This window comes from Babylonia areolata, chromosome 24 (genome assembly GCF_041734735.1).
Source record: "Babylonia areolata isolate BAREFJ2019XMU chromosome 24, ASM4173473v1, whole genome shotgun sequence".
Taxonomy (NCBI): Eukaryota; Metazoa; Mollusca; class Gastropoda; order Neogastropoda; family Buccinidae; genus Babylonia; species Babylonia areolata.
The window spans coordinates 1493615-1511565 of NC_134899.1; the positions used below are offsets into that span (position 1 = coordinate 1493615).

At 47.9% G+C, this 17951-nt stretch overlaps 1 protein-coding gene across 2 annotated transcripts in view; it reads right to left on the minus strand.

Annotated features, from left to right (window-relative positions):
• The window catches only part of LOC143298873 (protocadherin-1-like), a 118439-nt gene that overhangs the window by 51236 nt on the left and 49252 nt on the right, over positions 1 to 17951 (minus strand). For both annotated transcript variants that reach the window (XM_076611877.1, XM_076611875.1), the window contains one exon: positions 1787 to 1917. In XM_076611877.1, the coding sequence (XP_076467992.1) occupies positions 1787 to 1917 (131 nt within the window). The remainder of the gene's footprint in view (positions 1 to 1786; positions 1918 to 17951) is intronic.

Genomic DNA, 17951 nt, shown 5'->3' on the forward strand with positions numbered 1-17951 from the left:
CACACAGACACAGACAGACACACACACACACACGAACCCTATAAGTTAAAACGATATCATACAAAAAAGTTGGAGAAAGCAGAACGTTTGTTGTTTTTATTTCCTAAAACGTGGACAGCGAAGGGATGGCTTTTTGCACGCTGTGCGCGTGGTCAGCTGGCATACAGAGTGGCTGACGATTGGAGCTGACGACATGTGAAACATCTGGCCACTTTGGGCTTCACTTTGCTTCTCTTTAAACCCTCACACTCCTCTTTTCCTCACACTCCTCTTTTCCTCACACTCCTCTTTTCCTTTCAGGCCTTTCTTGGGCGGTCTTGAATCTTTCTGCACTTTTCTTCTTTCTTCCTCGGTTTCACATCGTGGTGTTAAATGTCTCTCCTTGCTTTTTGCGTAGTTTTTTTCAATTTCTTTTTGTTTGGCGTTCTTGCAAAATATGTTCCTCCCCAAAGAAATAGTTTTAAAATACCTTTTCCCATTTTTCTTTCTTTTGTGGTCTTAAATCAGCTTTTATTTTACCGTTTGTTCTCGGTTTTCTGCTTGATTAGTTAAAGTCTTGAATACATTTCTTTTGTTTTAATTTGCATTATTGGCTATATGTTTTCATGGTTTTTCTTATTCTTTCTTTGCTGATTCGGGACAAAGAAACGGTCCACAGCTTAACAGTGGTTATTCGTTTGAACCATTTAAACCTTTCAAAGGACGGCAGGACACAAGGCAGGCCCTCATAGCAAATCTCTCTCTCTCTCTCTCTCTCTCTCTCAAAGAGATTTCATTATTGCATTTTACTTTTGGAATTCCATTTTTTTACCAAGTGTAATGGATAATTCATTAATAAAATATCTTCATCTTTTTAAAGTACTTATACACGCGCACATGCATACACACACTGACACACACACAGACAACAACAAAAAAAACACGCCACGCTAACACCACCAAAATCCACCAACACCTCTTACCCTTTCCCCCCATCACAACCCCCCACACACCCCTCCCCTCCCACCCACACCCCACCCCTGCCCCCTCCCCCCACCACTCCCCTCCCCCCACCACTCCCACTCCCCCCCCCACCACTCCCCTCCCCACCACTCCCACTCCCCCCCACCACTCCCCCCACCACTCCCCTCCCCTCTCCCCCCACCACTCCCCCTCCCCCCACCACTCCCCGCACCACTCCCCTCCCCCCACCACTCCCCTCCCCCCACCACTCCCCCTCCCCCCACCACTCCCCTCCCCACTCCCCCCACCACTCCCCCTCCCCCCACCACTCCCCCTCCCCCCACCACACCACTCCCCCCACCACACCCCTCCCCCCACCACACCACTCCCCCCACCACTCCCCCTCCCCCCACCACACCCCTCCCCCCACCACTCCCCTCCCCCCACCACTCCCCCCACCACTCCCCCTCCCCCCACCACACCACTCCCCCCACCACTCCCCTCCCCCCACCACTCCACTCCCCTCCCCCCACTCCCCTCCCCCCACCACTCCCCCCCACCACTAGTGTAAGGAGTTAAGGGCCGAAACACTTGACTGAGGGGGGCTTCTTCTCTGAAGACCTTGTACTGTCCAGCTCTCCCCAGAGTTTCTGATCACAGAAAAAGGAGACCACTGTGAAGGAAGAAAAAAGGCAGAAAGAGAGAGTGACAGAAAAGAGGCAATTTCCAGCACAGAATTTCCAGAAGGTGGGGATGCTGTTTATAGGGAAAGACCCCCGGCATCCTCACGGGGGACACCCCTACCCTCTCCACACCCCACACACCCCTTACCACCCCCACCCACCTCTGCGCCAGGAACATCTTGCCCGACACGCCGTCCATGGTGAAGAGCTTGAGCACCTCCTTGGGCTGCAGCTTGGAGAAGCGGTAGGTCAGGTTCCCGTTGGGGCCCACGTCCGCGTCCTCCGCGTGCACCTGCACACAGTCCTCACGGTCACTCCACTTCTCTGGGGACAGTCACTGCGTTCCGACAAATCCATACACGCTACACCACATCTTCTAGGTAGATGTCTGACAGGCAGCGCAATAAAACCAACTCGTTTGGTCAGGCCTTGAGTACACGTATGTGTGTGCTGGTGGACCTGTACTCAACAACACCGCTGTGTGTGTGTGTGTGTGTGTGTTAGTGGACCTGTACATAGCAAGTCGTGTTGTTGAGAAAGGTGTGTGTGTGTGTTAGTGGACCTGTACACAGCAACAGTGGTGTTATTGAGAAAGGGGGGCGAGGGGGGAAGGGGGGAGGGTTGGTGGACCTATACACAGCAACAGTGGTGTTGTTGAAAGGGGTGTGTGTGTGGGTGGTGGTGGTGGGGGTGGGGGGATGGAAGGGGGTGGAGGGGAGGGGTCTGACCGAAGCTTGGAGAATCGGCACGTCACACCCCCGTCTGGACACCCGGTCCACATCTGACACAGCAGTTCTGGTGTTACAGGGTGTGTGTGTGTGTGTTGAGGGGGCCGCGGAGATGATGGTGCTTGGGGTGGATGGGAGAGAGGGAGGGAGGTAGGGAGGAAGGGAGGAGGGAGGACGGTTGCAGTTTGGAGAAGCTGTCAGTAAGGCGCCCTTCACCTGTACACAGCATCATGTTGATATCAGATGGGGGCAAGGAGGTGCAGAGTTGCGTGGAGGCAGAAATGGATAATGGGAAGAGAAACGGGGAATGCGGGGCGGGGAGGGACGGGAGGGACGGGGGTGGGTGGGGGGGGGGGGGGGGCCGCTCCTGTCAATCTACTGGCGCCCTCTGCCTGTACCTCTGCACAGCAGCCTTGGTGTAAAACTAGGAGAGGAAAAAAATGTCCGTGCTTTGCTCATCTTACACCCTCGTTAACAAAGAAGTTGTTTTGTCTTGTCTTGTCTTGTCTTGTCGGTAGGACGGGAAGACGTGGGTTGGGGGAGGAGGAAGGGAAGGAAGGAGAAAAAAGAGGGAGGGAAGGAGAAACAGATGGGAAAGAGAGAAAGAATGAAGGGAGGACGTTAGAAAGGGGTGTCTGGGAAAACTTGGAAAGATGGTGAGAGAGACAGAGACAGAGAGAGAGAGAGAGAGAGACAGACAGACAGACAGAGACAGAGAGACACAGAGAGAGAGAGAGAGAGAGAGAGAGAGAGAGAGAGACAGACAGAGAGAGACACAGAGAGAGAGAGAGACAGACAGACAGACAGAGAGAGAGACAGACAGAGAGACAGACAGAGAGAGAGAGACAGAGACAGAGAGAGAGAGACAGACAGACAGATGGAAAGAGAGGCAGGGCAGAGCAGACAAGTGGAAGGGCGACACGCCGAGGCAGACATGCTGAACACCCACATCATCATATTCCCTGTGATCCTCAAATGGCCACATTTCTCACACCTCTCCTCTCAACGCCCGCTGAGAAGAGGAAGAGAATGAGGAGGAGAAAAAGGTGGAGGAAGAGGGGATGGAGGAAGAGGAGGAGGAGATGGAGGAGGAGAGAAATGAGGAGGTGGATGAGGAGGAGGAAGAAGAAAGAAAGGAGGTGGATGAGGAGGAGGAGAAGGAGATGGAGAGAGGAGGAGAGAAAGAAGGAAGAGGAGGATGATTATGGGGATGAAGAGGAGAAGAAATTCAGAGGCTCCATAGTGATGACATACATATTTTATGTCAGCATTTTAACGAAAACGAAACAGAGAAAGAAAAAAAAGAAAACCAGAAAGAGAAAGAAAGAAAGAAAGAAAGACGGAGATAGAAAAATCAGAGAAAAGCACATTGCTGCCTGAGGATACAAACGGTTTATCACACACTGAGACAGGTAGAGATGAACAGGACAGACAGGGAAGTAGCGACACGGTGAGTCAGAGAAAGGGACACAGTGAGTCAGAGAAAGGGACACAGTGAGTCAGAGAAAGGGACACAGTGAGTCAGAGAAAGACACAGTGAGTCAGAGAAAGGGACACAGTGAGTCAGAGAAAGGGACAGTGAGTCAGAGAAAGGGACAGTGAGTCAGAGAAAGGGACACAGTGAGTCAGAGAAAGGGACAGTGAGTCAGAGAAAGACACAGTGAGTCAGAGAAAGGGACAGTGAGTCAGAGAAAGACACAGTGAGTCAGAGAAAGAGACAGTGAGTCAGAGAAAGACACAGTGAGTCAGAGAAAGGGACAGTGAGTCAGAGAAAGAGACACAGTGAGTCAGAGAAAGGGACACAGTGAGTCAGAGAAAGGGACAGTGAGTCAGAGAAAGGGACACAGTGAGTCAGAGAAAGAGACAGTGAGTCAGAGAAAGGGACAGTGAGTCAGAGAAAGGGACACAGTGAGTCAGAGAAAGAGACACAGTGAGTCAGAGAAAGGACAGTGAGTCAGAGAAAGACACAGTGAGTCAGAGAAAGGGACACAGTGAGTCAGAGAAAGACACAGTGAGTCAGAGAAAGGGACAGTGAGTCAGAGAAAGACACAGTGAGTCAGAGAAAGACACAGTGAGACAGAGAAAGGGACAGTGAGTCAGAGAAAGGGACAGTGAGTCAGAGAAAGACACAGTGAGTCAGAGAAAGACACAGTGAGTCAGAGAAAGACACAGTGAGTCAGAGAAAGGGACAGTGAGTCAGAGAAAGACACAGTGAGTCAGAGAAAGAGACAGTGAGTCAGAGAAGGGGACACAGTGAGTCAGAGAAAGGGACAGTGAGTCAGAGAAGGGGACAGTGAGTCAGAGAAAGAGACAGTGAGTCAGAGAAAGACACAGTGAGTCAGAGAAAGGGACAGTGAGTCAGAGAAAGGGACAGTGAGTCAGAGAAAGAGAGACAGTGAGTCAGAGAAAGAGACACAGTGAGTCAGAGAAAAGACACAGTGAGTCAGGGAAAGAGACACAGTGAGTCAGAGAAAGACACAGTGAGTCAGAGAAAGAGACAGTGAGTCAGAGAAAGACACAGTGAGTCAGAGAAAGGGACACAGTGAGTCAGAGAAAAGACACAGTGAGTCAGAGAAAGAGACACAGTGAGTCAGAGAAAAGACACAGTGAGTCAGAGAAAGACACAGTGAGTCAGAGAAAGACACAGTGAGTCAGAGAAAGAGACAGTGAGTCAGAGAAAGGGACACAGTGAGTCAGAGAAAGGGATACAGTGAGTCAGAGAAAGACACAGTGAGTCAGAGAAAGAGACAGTGAGTCAGAGAAAGACACAGTGAGTCAGAGAAAGGGACAGTGAGTCAGAGAAAAGACACAGTGAGTCAGAGAAAGGGACAGTGAGTCAGAGAAAGGGACAGTGAGTCTGGGAAAGGGACAGTGAGTCAGAGAAAGAGACACAGTGAGTCAGGGAAAGGGACAGTGAGTCAGAGAAAGAGACACAGTGAGTCAGAGAAAGACACAGTGAGTCAGAGAAAGAGACACAGTGAGTCAGAGAAAGGGACAGTGAGTCAGAGAAAGGGACAGTGAGTCAGAGAAAAGACACAGTGAGTCAGAGAAAGGGACAGTGAGTCAGGGAAAGGGACAGTGAGTCAGAGAAAAGACACAGTGAGTCAGAGAAAGGGACAGTGAGTCAGAGAAAGGGACAGTGAGTCTGGGAAAGGGACAGTGAGTCAGAGAAAGAGACACAGTGAGTCAGGGAAAGGGACAGTGAGTCAGAGAAAGAGACACAGTGAGTCAGGGAAAGGGACAGTGAGTCAGAGAAAGAGACACAGTGAGTCAGAGAAAGACACAGTGAGTCAGAGAAAGAGACACAGTGAGTCAGAGAAAGGGACAGTGAGTCAGAGAAAGGGACAGTGAGTCAGAGAAAAGACACAGTGAGTCAGAGAAAGGGACAGTGAGTCAGGGAAAGGGACAGTGAGTCAGAGAAAAGACACAGTGAGTCAGAGAAAGGGACAGTGAGTCAGAGAAAGGGACAGTGAGTCTGGGAAAGGGACAGTGAGTCAGAGAAAGAGACACAGTGAGTCAGGGAAAGGGACAGTGAGTCAGAGAAAGAGACACAGTGAGTCAGAGAAAGACACAGTGAGTCAGAGAAAGAGACACAGTGAGTCAGAGAAAGGGACAGTGAGTCAGAGAAAGGGACAGTGAGTCAGAGAAAAGACACAGTGAGTCAGAGAAAGGGACAGTGAGTCAGGGAAAGGGACAGTGAGTCAGAGAAAAGACACAGTGAGTCAGAGAAAGACACAGTGAGTCAGGGAAAGACACAGTGAGTCAGAGAAAGGGACACAGTGAGTCAGAGAAAGGGACAGTGAGTCAGAGAAAGACACAGTGAGTCAGGGAAAGGGACAGTGAGTCAGAGAAAAGACACAGTGAGTCAGAGAAAGGGACAGTGAGTCAGAGAAAGGGACAGTGAGTCTGGGAAAGGGACAGTGAGTCAGAGAAAGAGACACAGTGAGTCAGGGAAAGGGACAGTGAGTCAGAGAAAGGGACAGTGAGTCAGAGAAAAGACACAGTGAGTCAGAGAAAGGACAGTGAGTCAGGGAAAGGGACAGTGAGTCAGAGAAAAGACACAGTGAGTCAGAGAAAGACACAGTGAGTCAGGGAAAGGGACAGTGAGTCAGGGAAAGGGACAGTGAGTCAGAGAAAAGACACAGTGAGTCAGAGAAAGGGACAGTGAGTCAGAGAAAGGGACAGTGAGTCAGAGAAAGGGACAGTGAGTCAGAGAAAGAGACACAGTGAGTCAGGGAAGGGGACAGTGAGTCAGAGAAAGAGACAGTGAGTCAGAGAAAGACACAGTGAGTCAGAGAAAGACACAGTGAGTCAGAGAAAGGGACAGTGAGTCAGAGAAAGGGACACAGTGAGTCAGAGAAAGAGACACAGTGAGTCAGAGAAAGGGACAGTGAGTCAGAGAAAGGGACAGTGAGTCAGAGAAAAGACACAGTGAGTCAGAGAAAGGGACAGTGAGTCAGGGAAAGGGACAGTGAGTCAGAGAAAAGACACAGTGAGTCAGAGAAAGGGACAGTGAGTCAGAGAAAGGGACAGTGAGTCTGGGAAAGGGACAGTGAGTCAGAGAAAGAGACACAGTGAGTCAGGGAAAGGGACAGTGAGTCAGAGAAAGAGACACAGTGAGTCAGAGAAAGACACAGTGAGTCAGAGAAAGAGACACAGTGAGTCAGAGAAAGGGACAGTGAGTCAGAGAAAGGGACAGTGAGTCAGAGAAAAGACACAGTGAGTCAGAGAAAGGGACAGTGAGTCAGGGAAAGGGACAGTGAGTCAGAGAAAAGACACAGTGAGTCAGAGAAAGACACAGTGAGTCAGGGAAAGACACAGTGAGTCAGAGAAAGGGACACAGTGAGTCAGAGAAAGGGACAGTGAGTCAGAGAAAGACACAGTGAGTCAGGGAAAGGGACAGTGAGTCAGAGAAAAGACACAGTGAGTCAGAGAAAGGGACAGTGAGTCAGAGAAAGGGACAGTGAGTCTGGGAAAGGGACAGTGAGTCAGAGAAAGAGACACAGTGAGTCAGGGAAAGGGACAGTGAGTCAGAGAAAGGGACAGTGAGTCAGAGAAAAGACACAGTGAGTCAGAGAAAGGGACAGTGAGTCAGGGAAAGGGACAGTGAGTCAGAGAAAAGACACAGTGAGTCAGAGAAAGACACAGTGAGTCAGGGAAAGGGACAGTGAGTCAGGGAAAGGGACAGTGAGTCAGAGAAAAGACACAGTGAGTCAGAGAAAGGGACAGTGAGTCAGAGAAAGGGACAGTGAGTCAGAGAAAGGGACAGTGAGTCAGAGAAAGAGACACAGTGAGTCAGGGAAAGGGACAGTGAGTCAGAGAAAGAGACAGTGAGTCAGAGAAAGACACAGTGAGTCAGAGAAAGACACAGTGAGTCAGAGAAAGGGACAGTGAGTCAGAGAAAGACACAGTGAGTCAGAGAAAGGGACACAGTGAGTCAGAGAAAGAGACAGTGAGTCAGAGAAAGAGACACAGTGAGTCAGAGAAAGAGACACAGTGAGTCAGAGAAAGAGACACAGTGAGTCAGAGAAAGGGACAGTGAGTCAGAGAAAGGGACACAGTGAGTCAGAGAAAGGGACACAGTGAGTCAGAGAAAGAGACACAGTGAGTCAGAGAAAGACACAGTGAGTCAGAGAAAGAGACACAGTGAGTCAGAGAAAGAGACACAGTGAGTCAGAGAAAAGACACGGTGTGTCAGAGAAAAGACACGGTGAGTCAGAGAAAGAGACACAGTGAGTCAGAGAAAGGGACAGTGAGTCAGAGAAAGGGACACAGTGAGTCAGAGAAAGGGACACAGTGAGTCAGAGAAAGAGACACAGTGAGTCAGAGAAAGGGACAGTGAGTCAGAGAAAGGGACACAGTGAGTCAGAGAAAGAGACAGTGAGTCAGAGAAAGAGACACAGTGAGTCAGAGAAAGAGACACAGTGAGTCAGAGAAAGAGACACAGTGAGTCAGAGAAAGACACAGTGAGTCAGAGAAAGAGACACAGTGAGTCAGAGAAAGACACAGTGAGTCAGAGAAAGAGACACAGTGAGTCAGAGAAAGAGACACGGTGTGTCAGAGAAAAGACACGGTGTGTCAGAGAAAAGACACAGTGAGTCAGAGAAAGAGACATGGTGTGTCAGAGAAAGAGACATGGTGTGTCAGAGAAAAGACACGGTGAGTCAGAGAAAGAGACATGGTGTGTCAGAGAAAGAGACATGGTGTGTCAGAGAAAAGACACAGTGAGTCAGAGAAAAGACACGGTGTGTCAGAGAAAAGACACGGTGTGTCAGAGAAAAGACACAGTGAGTCAGAGAAAAGACACAGTGAGTCAGAGAAAAGACACGGTGTGTCAGAGAAAAGACACGGTGAGTCAGAGAAAAGACATGGTGTGTCAGAGAAAAGACACGGTGTGTCAGAGGAAAGACACAGTGAGTCAGAGAAAAGACACGGTGTGTCAGAGAAAGAGACAGAAATACAGAGGTATATGGAGATAAACAGAGACACAGACTTTGACACGAAGGCCGACAAAAAACTGAGATGTATCAACCAATCCCTTCATGCAAGCTGGTTTTTTTGTCTTCTGATTTCTTTCTATTTCTTTCAAATCTGACCCTTTGTCCATCAAAATGCTGCTGAAAATATGATCCTCTTTTCCAGAAATATTACATTCCAACATACACCATTCCTCGCAATATCTAACTCCTAAAAACATTGCTCAACACAGGCAGTTCGTACTGAAAACAAACAACAAAACTGACAGCACTGAACTGAAAACAAACAAAACAGACAGCACTAAAGTGAAAACAAACAAAACAGACAGCACTGAACTGAAAACAAACAACAAAACTGACAGCACTGAACTGAAAACAAACAACAAAACTGACAGCACTGAACTGAAAACAAACAACAAAACTGACAGCACTGAACTGAAAACAAACAAAACAGACAGCACTGAACTGAAAACAAACAACAAAACTGACAGCACTGAACTGAAAACAAACAACAAAACAGACAGCACTGAACTGAAAACAAACCACAAAACAGACAGCACTGAACTGAAAACAAACAAAACAGACAGCACTGAACTGAAAACAAACAACAAAACAGACATCACTGAACTGAAAACAAACAACAAAACTGACAGCACTGAACTGAAAACAAACAACAAAACAGACAGCACTGAACTGAAAACAAACCACAAAACAGACAGCACTGAACTGAAAACAAACAACAAAACAGACAGCACTGAACTGAAAACAAACAACAAAACTGACAGCACTGAACTGAAAACAAACCACAAAACAGACATCACTGAACTGAAAACAAACAACAAAACAGACAGCACTGAACTGAAAACAAACCACAAAACAGACAGCACTGAAGTGAAAACAAACAACAAAACAGACAGCACTGAACTGAAAACAAACAACAAAACAGACAGCACTGAACTGAAAACAAACAACAAAACAGACAGCACTGAAGTGAAAACAAACAGAAAAAGGAAGCATACAAGCACACGCATAAGGCAGATTGGTTTTTCTCTGCTACGATGTGTCTTCTTCTTTTCTTTTCCTTTTTAAATTTCCAGTTGAAAGAAACTGGGAGGATGCGATTATGTGGAGAATCACGTGGGGGGGGGGGGGGGGGAAGAAAAGAAATAAAGAGAGGGAAGAGAGAGGAGGAGAGAGGGGGGAGAGAGAGAGGGAGAGAGAGAGAGAGAGACAGAGACAGCGCGGGACAGAGGGGGGACAAATATATATATATATATATATATATATATATATATATATATGTGTATAAAAAAAAATAAAAATATATATATATATATATATATATATATATATATATATACAGAGAGAGAGAGAGAGAGAGAGAGAGAGAGAGAGACAGACAGACAGACAGACAGACAGACAGAGAAAGGGGGGAGAGATAGAGAGCGAGAGGGGGACAGAGAGAGAGGGACAGAGAAAGAGAGGGATAGAGAGAGAGAAAGAGAGAAGGACACAGAGAGAGAGGGACAGAGAGAGAGAGAGGGGGGGCGACAGAGAGAGAGGGACAGAGAAAGAGGGACAGAGAGAGAGAGAGAGAGAGAGAGAGAGAGAGAGAGAGGGGCAGAGAGATGGAAGAAGGGACATACAGGGGAATGGAAGGAGGGAGGCGGAACATTAGACAGAGAGACAGAGAGACAGAGACAGAGACAGGGAGAAGACAACGAGGCAGACATGGGTGAGTAAAAATAGAAGACAGACAGAAAGACAGACAGACAGTCAGACAGAAAGAAAAAAGAAAGACAGACAGACAGACAGAAGGACAGACAGACAGACAGACAGAAAGAAAGACAGACAGACAGACAAACAGACAGACAAACAGAAAGAAGGAAAGAAAGAAAGAAAGAAAGAAAGACAACTAGATAGAAAGAAAGAAGGGGGGGGGGGGGGGGGGGGGGGGGGATGATGTGATTATCCATTTCTCCATTTCAAACTCGGCCACAAGGAAAATGTATCAGGGCGAAAGCAGTCACTGGCTCTGCTGTCCGGTGTCAAGCCTCAGAATGACCCCCCCCCCCCCCCCCCCCCCCCCCAAGTTAATCCCATGGAGACATTGTGTGGGAGGAATGGACAGTCTCCAGTGGGGAACACTCCATGCCCTGCAATGATCTGACACCACGTCCTTAACACTATTGTTATCATTGCCTGATATGACACCACGTCCTTAACACTGTATTATTATCATTGCCTGATATGACACCACGTCCTTAACACTGCATCATAATCATTGCCTGATATGACACCACGTCCTTAACACTGTATTATAATCATTGCCTGATATGACACCACGTCCTTAACACTGTATTATTTTTCACTGCCTGATATGACACCACGTCCTTAACGCTGTATTGTTATCATTGCCTGATATGACACCACGTCCTTAACACTGTATTATTATCATTGCCTGATATGACACCACGTCCTTAACACTGTATTATTATCATTGCCTGATATGACACCACGTCCTTAACGCTGTATTGTTATCATTGCCTGATATGACACCACGTCCTTAACGCTGTATTATTATCATTGCCTGATATGACACCACGTCCTTAACACTGTATTATTATCACTGCCTGATATGACACCACGTCCTTAACACCGTATTATAATCATTGCCTGATATGACACCACGTCCTTAACACTGTATTATTATCATTGCCTGATATGACACCACGTCCTTAACACTGTATTGTTATCATTGCCTGATATGACACCACGTCCTTAACACTGTATTGTTATCATTGCCTGATATGACACCACGTCCTTAACGCTGTATTATTATCATTGCCTGATATGACACCACGTCCTTAACACTGTATTATTATCATTGCCTGATATGACACCACGTCCTTAACGCTGTATTGTTATCATTGCCTGATATGACACCACGTCCTTAACGCTGTATTATTATCATTGCCTGATATGACACCACGTCCTTAACGCTGTATTATTATCACTGCCTGATATGACACCACGTCCTTAACACTGTATTATAATCATTGCCTGATATGACACCACGTCCTTAACACTGTATTATTATCATTGCCTGATATGACACCACGTCCTTAACACTGTATTATAATCATTGCCTGATATGACACCACGTCCTTAACACTGCATCATAAACATTGCCTGATATGACACCACGTCCTTAACACTGTATTATTTTTCACTGCCTGATATGACACCACGTTCTTAACACTGTATTGTTTTCATTGCCTGATATGACACCACGTCCTTAACGCTGTATTATTATCATTGCCTGATATGACACCACGTCCTTAACACTGTATTATTATCATTGCCTGATATGACACCACGTCCTTAACACTGCATCATAATCATTGCCTGATATGACACCACGTCCTTAACACTGTATTATAATCATTGCCTGATATGACACCACGTCATTCACACTGTATTATTATCATTGCCTGATATGACACCACGTCCTTAACACTGTATTGTTTTCATTGTCTTATATGACACCACGTCCTTAACACTATTGTTATCATTGCCTGATATGACACCACGTCCTTAACACTGTATTATTATCATTGCCTGATATGACACCACGTCCTTAACACTGTATTATTATCATTGCCTGATATGACACCACATCATTCACACTATTGTTATCATTGCCTGATATGACACCACGTCCTTAACACTATTGTTATCATTGCCTGATATGAGACCACGTGTCACAAAAGGGCAAACAATGCGTGTTAATGCACACATTCTTTTCCGATAAAGATATTCCAATGGGATGGAGCAACACGAAAAACGGGTCTGCCTTGTAAAAAAAAAAAAAAAAAACCCTCCAAGGGGAGGAGTGTTCAGGGGCCGACACCAGTGGCCCGAAATCTGATGCAGGGAGTCAGGTCCAGGGAGAGGGGTAGAAATCTGATGCGGGGAGTCAGGTCCAGGGAGAGGGGTAGAAATCTGATGCAGGGAGTCAGGTCCAGGAAGGGGGGGGGGATAGAAATCTGATGCAGGGAGTCAGGTCCAGGGTGGGTAGAAATCTGATGCAGGGAGTCAGGTCCAGGGAGGGGGGGGGGGGTAGAAATCTGATGCAGGGAGTCAGGTCCAGGGAGGGGGGGGGGGGTAGAAATCTGATGCAGGGAGTCAGGTCCAGGGGGGGGGGGATAGAAATCTGATGCAGGGAGTCAGGTCCAGGGGGGGGGGGTAGAAATCTGATGCAGGGAGTCAGGTCCAGGGAGGGGGGGGGGTAGAAATCTGATGCAGGGAGTCAGGTCCAGGGAGGGGGGGGGGGTAGAAATCTGATGCAGGGAGTCAGGTCCAGGGAGGGGGGGGGGTAGAAATCTGATGCAGGGAGTCAGGTCCAGGGGGGGGGGGGGATAGAAATCTGATGCAGGGAGTCAGGTCCAGGGTGGGTAGAAATCTGATGCAGGGAGTCAGGTCCAGGGAGGGGGGGGGGGGTAGAAATCTGATGCAGGGAGTCAGGTCCGGGGGGGGGGGGGGTAGAAATCTGATGCAGGGAGTCAGGTCCAGGGAGAGGGGGGAGGGGTAGAAATCTGATGCAGGGAGTCAGGTCCAGGGAGGGTAGAAATCTGATGCAGGGAGTCAGGTCCAGGGAGAGGGGGGAGGGGTAGAAATCTGATGCAGGGAGTCAGGTCCAGGGAGAGGGGGGAGGGGTAGAAATCTGATGCAGGGAGTCAGGTCCAGGGAGGGGGGGGGGTTAGAAATCTGATGCAGGGAGTCAGGTCCAGGGAGAGGGGGGAGGGGTAGAAATCTGATGCAGGGAGTCAGGTCCAGGAGAGGGGGGGGGGTAGAAATCTGATGCAGGGAGTCAGGTCCAGGGAGAGGGGGGGAGGGGTAGAAATCTGATGCAGGGAGTCAGGTCCAGGGGGGGGGGGGTAGAAATCTGATGCAGGGAGTCAGGTCCAGGGGGGGGGGGGGTAGAAATCTGATGCAGGGAGTCAGGTCCAGGGAGGGGGGAGGGGGGTAGAAATCTGATGCAGGGAGTCAGGTCCAGGGAGAGGGGGGGGGGGGGGTAGAAATCTGATGCAGGGAGTCAGGTCCAGGGAGGGGGGGTAGAAATCTGATGCAGGGAGTCAGGTCCAGGGGCTACACCGGTCCTCATTCCTACCCCCGTCCCGCCCTCACACACACACACACACACACACACACACACACATACAGAACAAAAAAAACCCCAAACAAATGGGAAGCCAAATAGAAAATAAAAACAAGGGAATAAACCCAATGAAAGCTAAAGAGAAAGTGAAACGGATTGTGACAGAGAGCGAGAAAAAAAAAAAAACAGTAGGAAGGAGAGAGAAAGAGAGAGAGGGAGAGGGGAGAGAGGGGGGGGGGGAGAAGGGAGGGGGGGGGAGAGGAAGAGACAGCCGTGAGAGGGGGGAGAGAGAAAGAGAAATGGAGAGACACAGAGAGAGAGGGAGAGGGGGGAGAGAGAGGGGGGAGAAGGGAGGGAGGGGGGGGAGAGGAAGAGAGAGCCGTGAGAAGGGGGAGAGAGAAAGAGAAATGGAGAGACACAGAGAGAGAGGGAGAGGGGGGGAGAGGGAGAGAGAGAGAGAGAGCCGTTTAGAGAGGGGAGAGAGAGAGAGAGAGCCGTTTAGAGAGGGGAGAGAGAGAGAGAGAGCCGTTTAGAGAGGGGAGAGACAGAGAAAGGGAGAGACAGAGAGAGGGGAGAGACAGAGAAAGGGAGAGACAGAGAGAGGGGAGAGACAGAGAAAGGGAGAGACAGAGAGAGGGAGAGACGGAGAAAGGGAGAGAGAAAGGGAGAAAGGGAGAGAGAAAGGGAGAGAGGGGGAGGGAGAGAGAGAGAGAGCCGTGAGAGAGGGGAGAGAGAGAGAGAAAGGGAGAGACAGAGAGAGGGAGAGAGAAAGAGAGGGGGGGAGAAAGAGCCGAGAAAGAGGGAGAGAGAGAGGAAAAGAGGGAGAGAAAGGGGGGAGAGAGAGGGGCCGGGAGCGGGGGGGGGGGGGGGGGGCGGAGGGGGGGAGAAAGTGCCGAGAAAGAGAGAGAGAAAGGGGGGGGGGAAGCAGAGAGAGAGAGGGGAAAGAGGGAGAGATAGAGAGAGAAAGAGAGAGGTAGAGAAAGGGAGAGAGAGACAGCCGGGAGATTTGAGATAGAGATATGGATACATACAGATATAGATAGATAGGCAGAGATAGATATAGAGATATAGGTATATATATCTCTCTGTCTCTCACTCTCTCCCGCCTCTCTCTCTCTCTCTTTTCACACACACACACACACGCACACACACACACACATATATATATATATATATATATATATATATATATATAGAGAGAGAGAGAGAGAGAGAGAGAGAGAGAGAGAGAGATCTATATCTCTATACAAACACACAGAACACAGGAGAGAAAAGCACCATGTCGTAGAAGGCCGATGGGGACAAAAGAACGCAAGGAGAAGAGGAATAGAAGGAGGAGGAACAGGCATGGGAGGAGGAGGAGGAGGAGGAGGAGAAGGAGGAGAAGACGAAGTGTAAGAAAGAAAAAGAAGAAGAAGAAGAAGGAGATCAAGCAAATACAGCCAAGAATGTTGAAGCAAACAGTTTTAAAGTCAACAGAGCTCGACACACACACACACGGCGAGTAATCGTGCGATGTGTGTGTGCGTGTGTGTGTGTGTGTGTGAAGAGAGAGAGAGAGAGAGAGAGAGAGAGAGAGAGAGAGAGAGGGAGAGAGAGGCGGGAGAGAGTGAGAGACAGAGACAGAGAGATATTGGGAAGAACGCTAAGAGAACTATTTCAGTGAAAGGCCATTTTCGCGTGCCATAATCTCATAGAAATTCTGAATCACAGGCACGGCCCGTAAACACTGGGTTTGGAGAGGGGGGCGGGGAGGGAGGGGAGAGAAGGGGAAGGGCACGGGGATGGGTGATGGGGGAGGGAGGGGAGGGAGGGGGAAGGGCAGGGGTGGGAGGGGATAGGGGAGGGGGGTGTTGGGGAGGGAGGGAAGAGAGGGGGAAGGGGTGGGGGAGGGGGGCAGAGAGGGTGGAGGGATGGGGGGGAGGGGATGGGGAGGGGAGAGAGGGGGAAGGGCACGGGGGAATGGAGGGGGTGGGAGAGGGTGAGGGAGGGAAGGGTGTGAAGGCATGGGGAGGAATGAGAGAGTGAGGAAGAGGGAGGAGGGAGCGGGAAGAGAGGCAGGAGGAATGGTGGTGGGGAGGGGGAGAGGGGGAGGGAGGAAGAGAGAGACAGAGGGGTAAGAGGGAGGAAGATACAGTTAGCGGAAGAGGGAGGAAGGGTAGGGGAGAGAGAGAGAGAGAGAGAGAGAGAGAGAGAGAGAGAGAGAGAGATGAATGAATGAATGAATCAATGACTGAATGAATGAATGAATGGTTTATTTATTTATAGGCCATAGCCCCTTATGAAAGGGTGTCAAAATTCTTCATAGACATCGCATGGTGCATTGTAAAATGACATACGTTTAACTAACATGGACATACCATACCTTCTTTAAAGTAAGATCCCCTCACCAAAGTAATATTAAATTCACATCAGGGAGCATACCTGTTTTAACTGACATTAAAACACCCAAATAATACATGATACACGCTAAATGATATCTCATATATGCTTGGTTAGTAGCACTCAGTTAAGTTAACTATACACGTTATCTATGTGTAAGTCGTGCTTTAATACACTAAGACATTCGAATTGATCGGAGCTTAAACGATATATACAGATAAATTGATAGGCTTCTAATAGTTTTTTCATGCGTTGATGTCATAAGTAACGACAGTCTAAACTGACTTAGGAACTTGAAATATTTCAATGGTATGTACTGTACTCTTAAATCATACAAGACAGGACAGGACAGAACAAAGTGCACCTCATTTTCTTTCTCCATTTGGCAAAGTGGATATACTAAGTCAGCCTCGTTGTGCATTCTATAACGATAACAATGTTCAGCAATTTCGGAAATGCCCAGTCTGAATCTTGGCAATGTATACCACAACTGTCTGTCTAGATTCATTAGTACATATGTTTTGATATCAGGTATAGTGCAAAAAGTTAAGGTATAGTGCAAACATTAAATCTTTCACTGTTGTTTACATGGAAGTCCCATTCTTGCCATCTACACAGGATTAACCTTTCTTTGAAAACCCGAAGAAACTCACCACTCCCTTCCACACATTGGTTACGCCACAAATAATCAAATCAAACATGTACAACTTACAACGTATGTTAGTAGCCCAGTTTGTTTTACCACGTGCATCCAGATCAAATTACATTTTTAGGCTTTGTGAGGTAGCCTAGACTCATGCATTCTCACTAATTTTAGCCAGTATTTAACGCACTTCATCACTGGAATTATATAAATAGGATACCTGTTTGTTTCTCCATATATAAAATCATTATGTGTTCGTGTTTCTATGCCTAAATATATTTTAAATACAAATAAATGTACCTTTTCACAACTAAATGCTGCTTTATCAAGTCCCCATAACTCAGCACCATACTGTAATATTGGTTGAATTTGTGAGTCAAATGATTTCAAATAAGTATTCATGCTCCCATAAAAAATAAGTCTAGTAGAGAAACAATTTCCCAAGTATTTATATGCATTAATAACTGGCATAACAATACCACTGTATGCCCACCTTTCTCTCGAAACTAAACACCCCCTTTCCTGAATACAATGATGTTACTAATATTCATGTTTACCTTCAAGTGCAGAGCTGAAGCTGCATGATATAGACCATAAACTGTGTTTGTAAACCGATAACAGTTTCAGATAATTAAAAAGCACCATCAGCTGATAATAATATAAACAGTTCAAATTAATTAGGCATAAAAATAGCACCATGTCTTCCCTCTCATACGTCCATTGACACACAACACACCCACAGACACAGCCCCACAGACACAGACCCACACACAGTCACACAGACACAGCCCCACACACAGTCACACAGACCCACACACAGTCACACAGACACAGCCCCACACACAGTCACACAGACACAGCCCCACACACACAGACCCACACACAGTCACACAGACCCACACACAGTCACACAGACACAGACCCACACACAGTCAC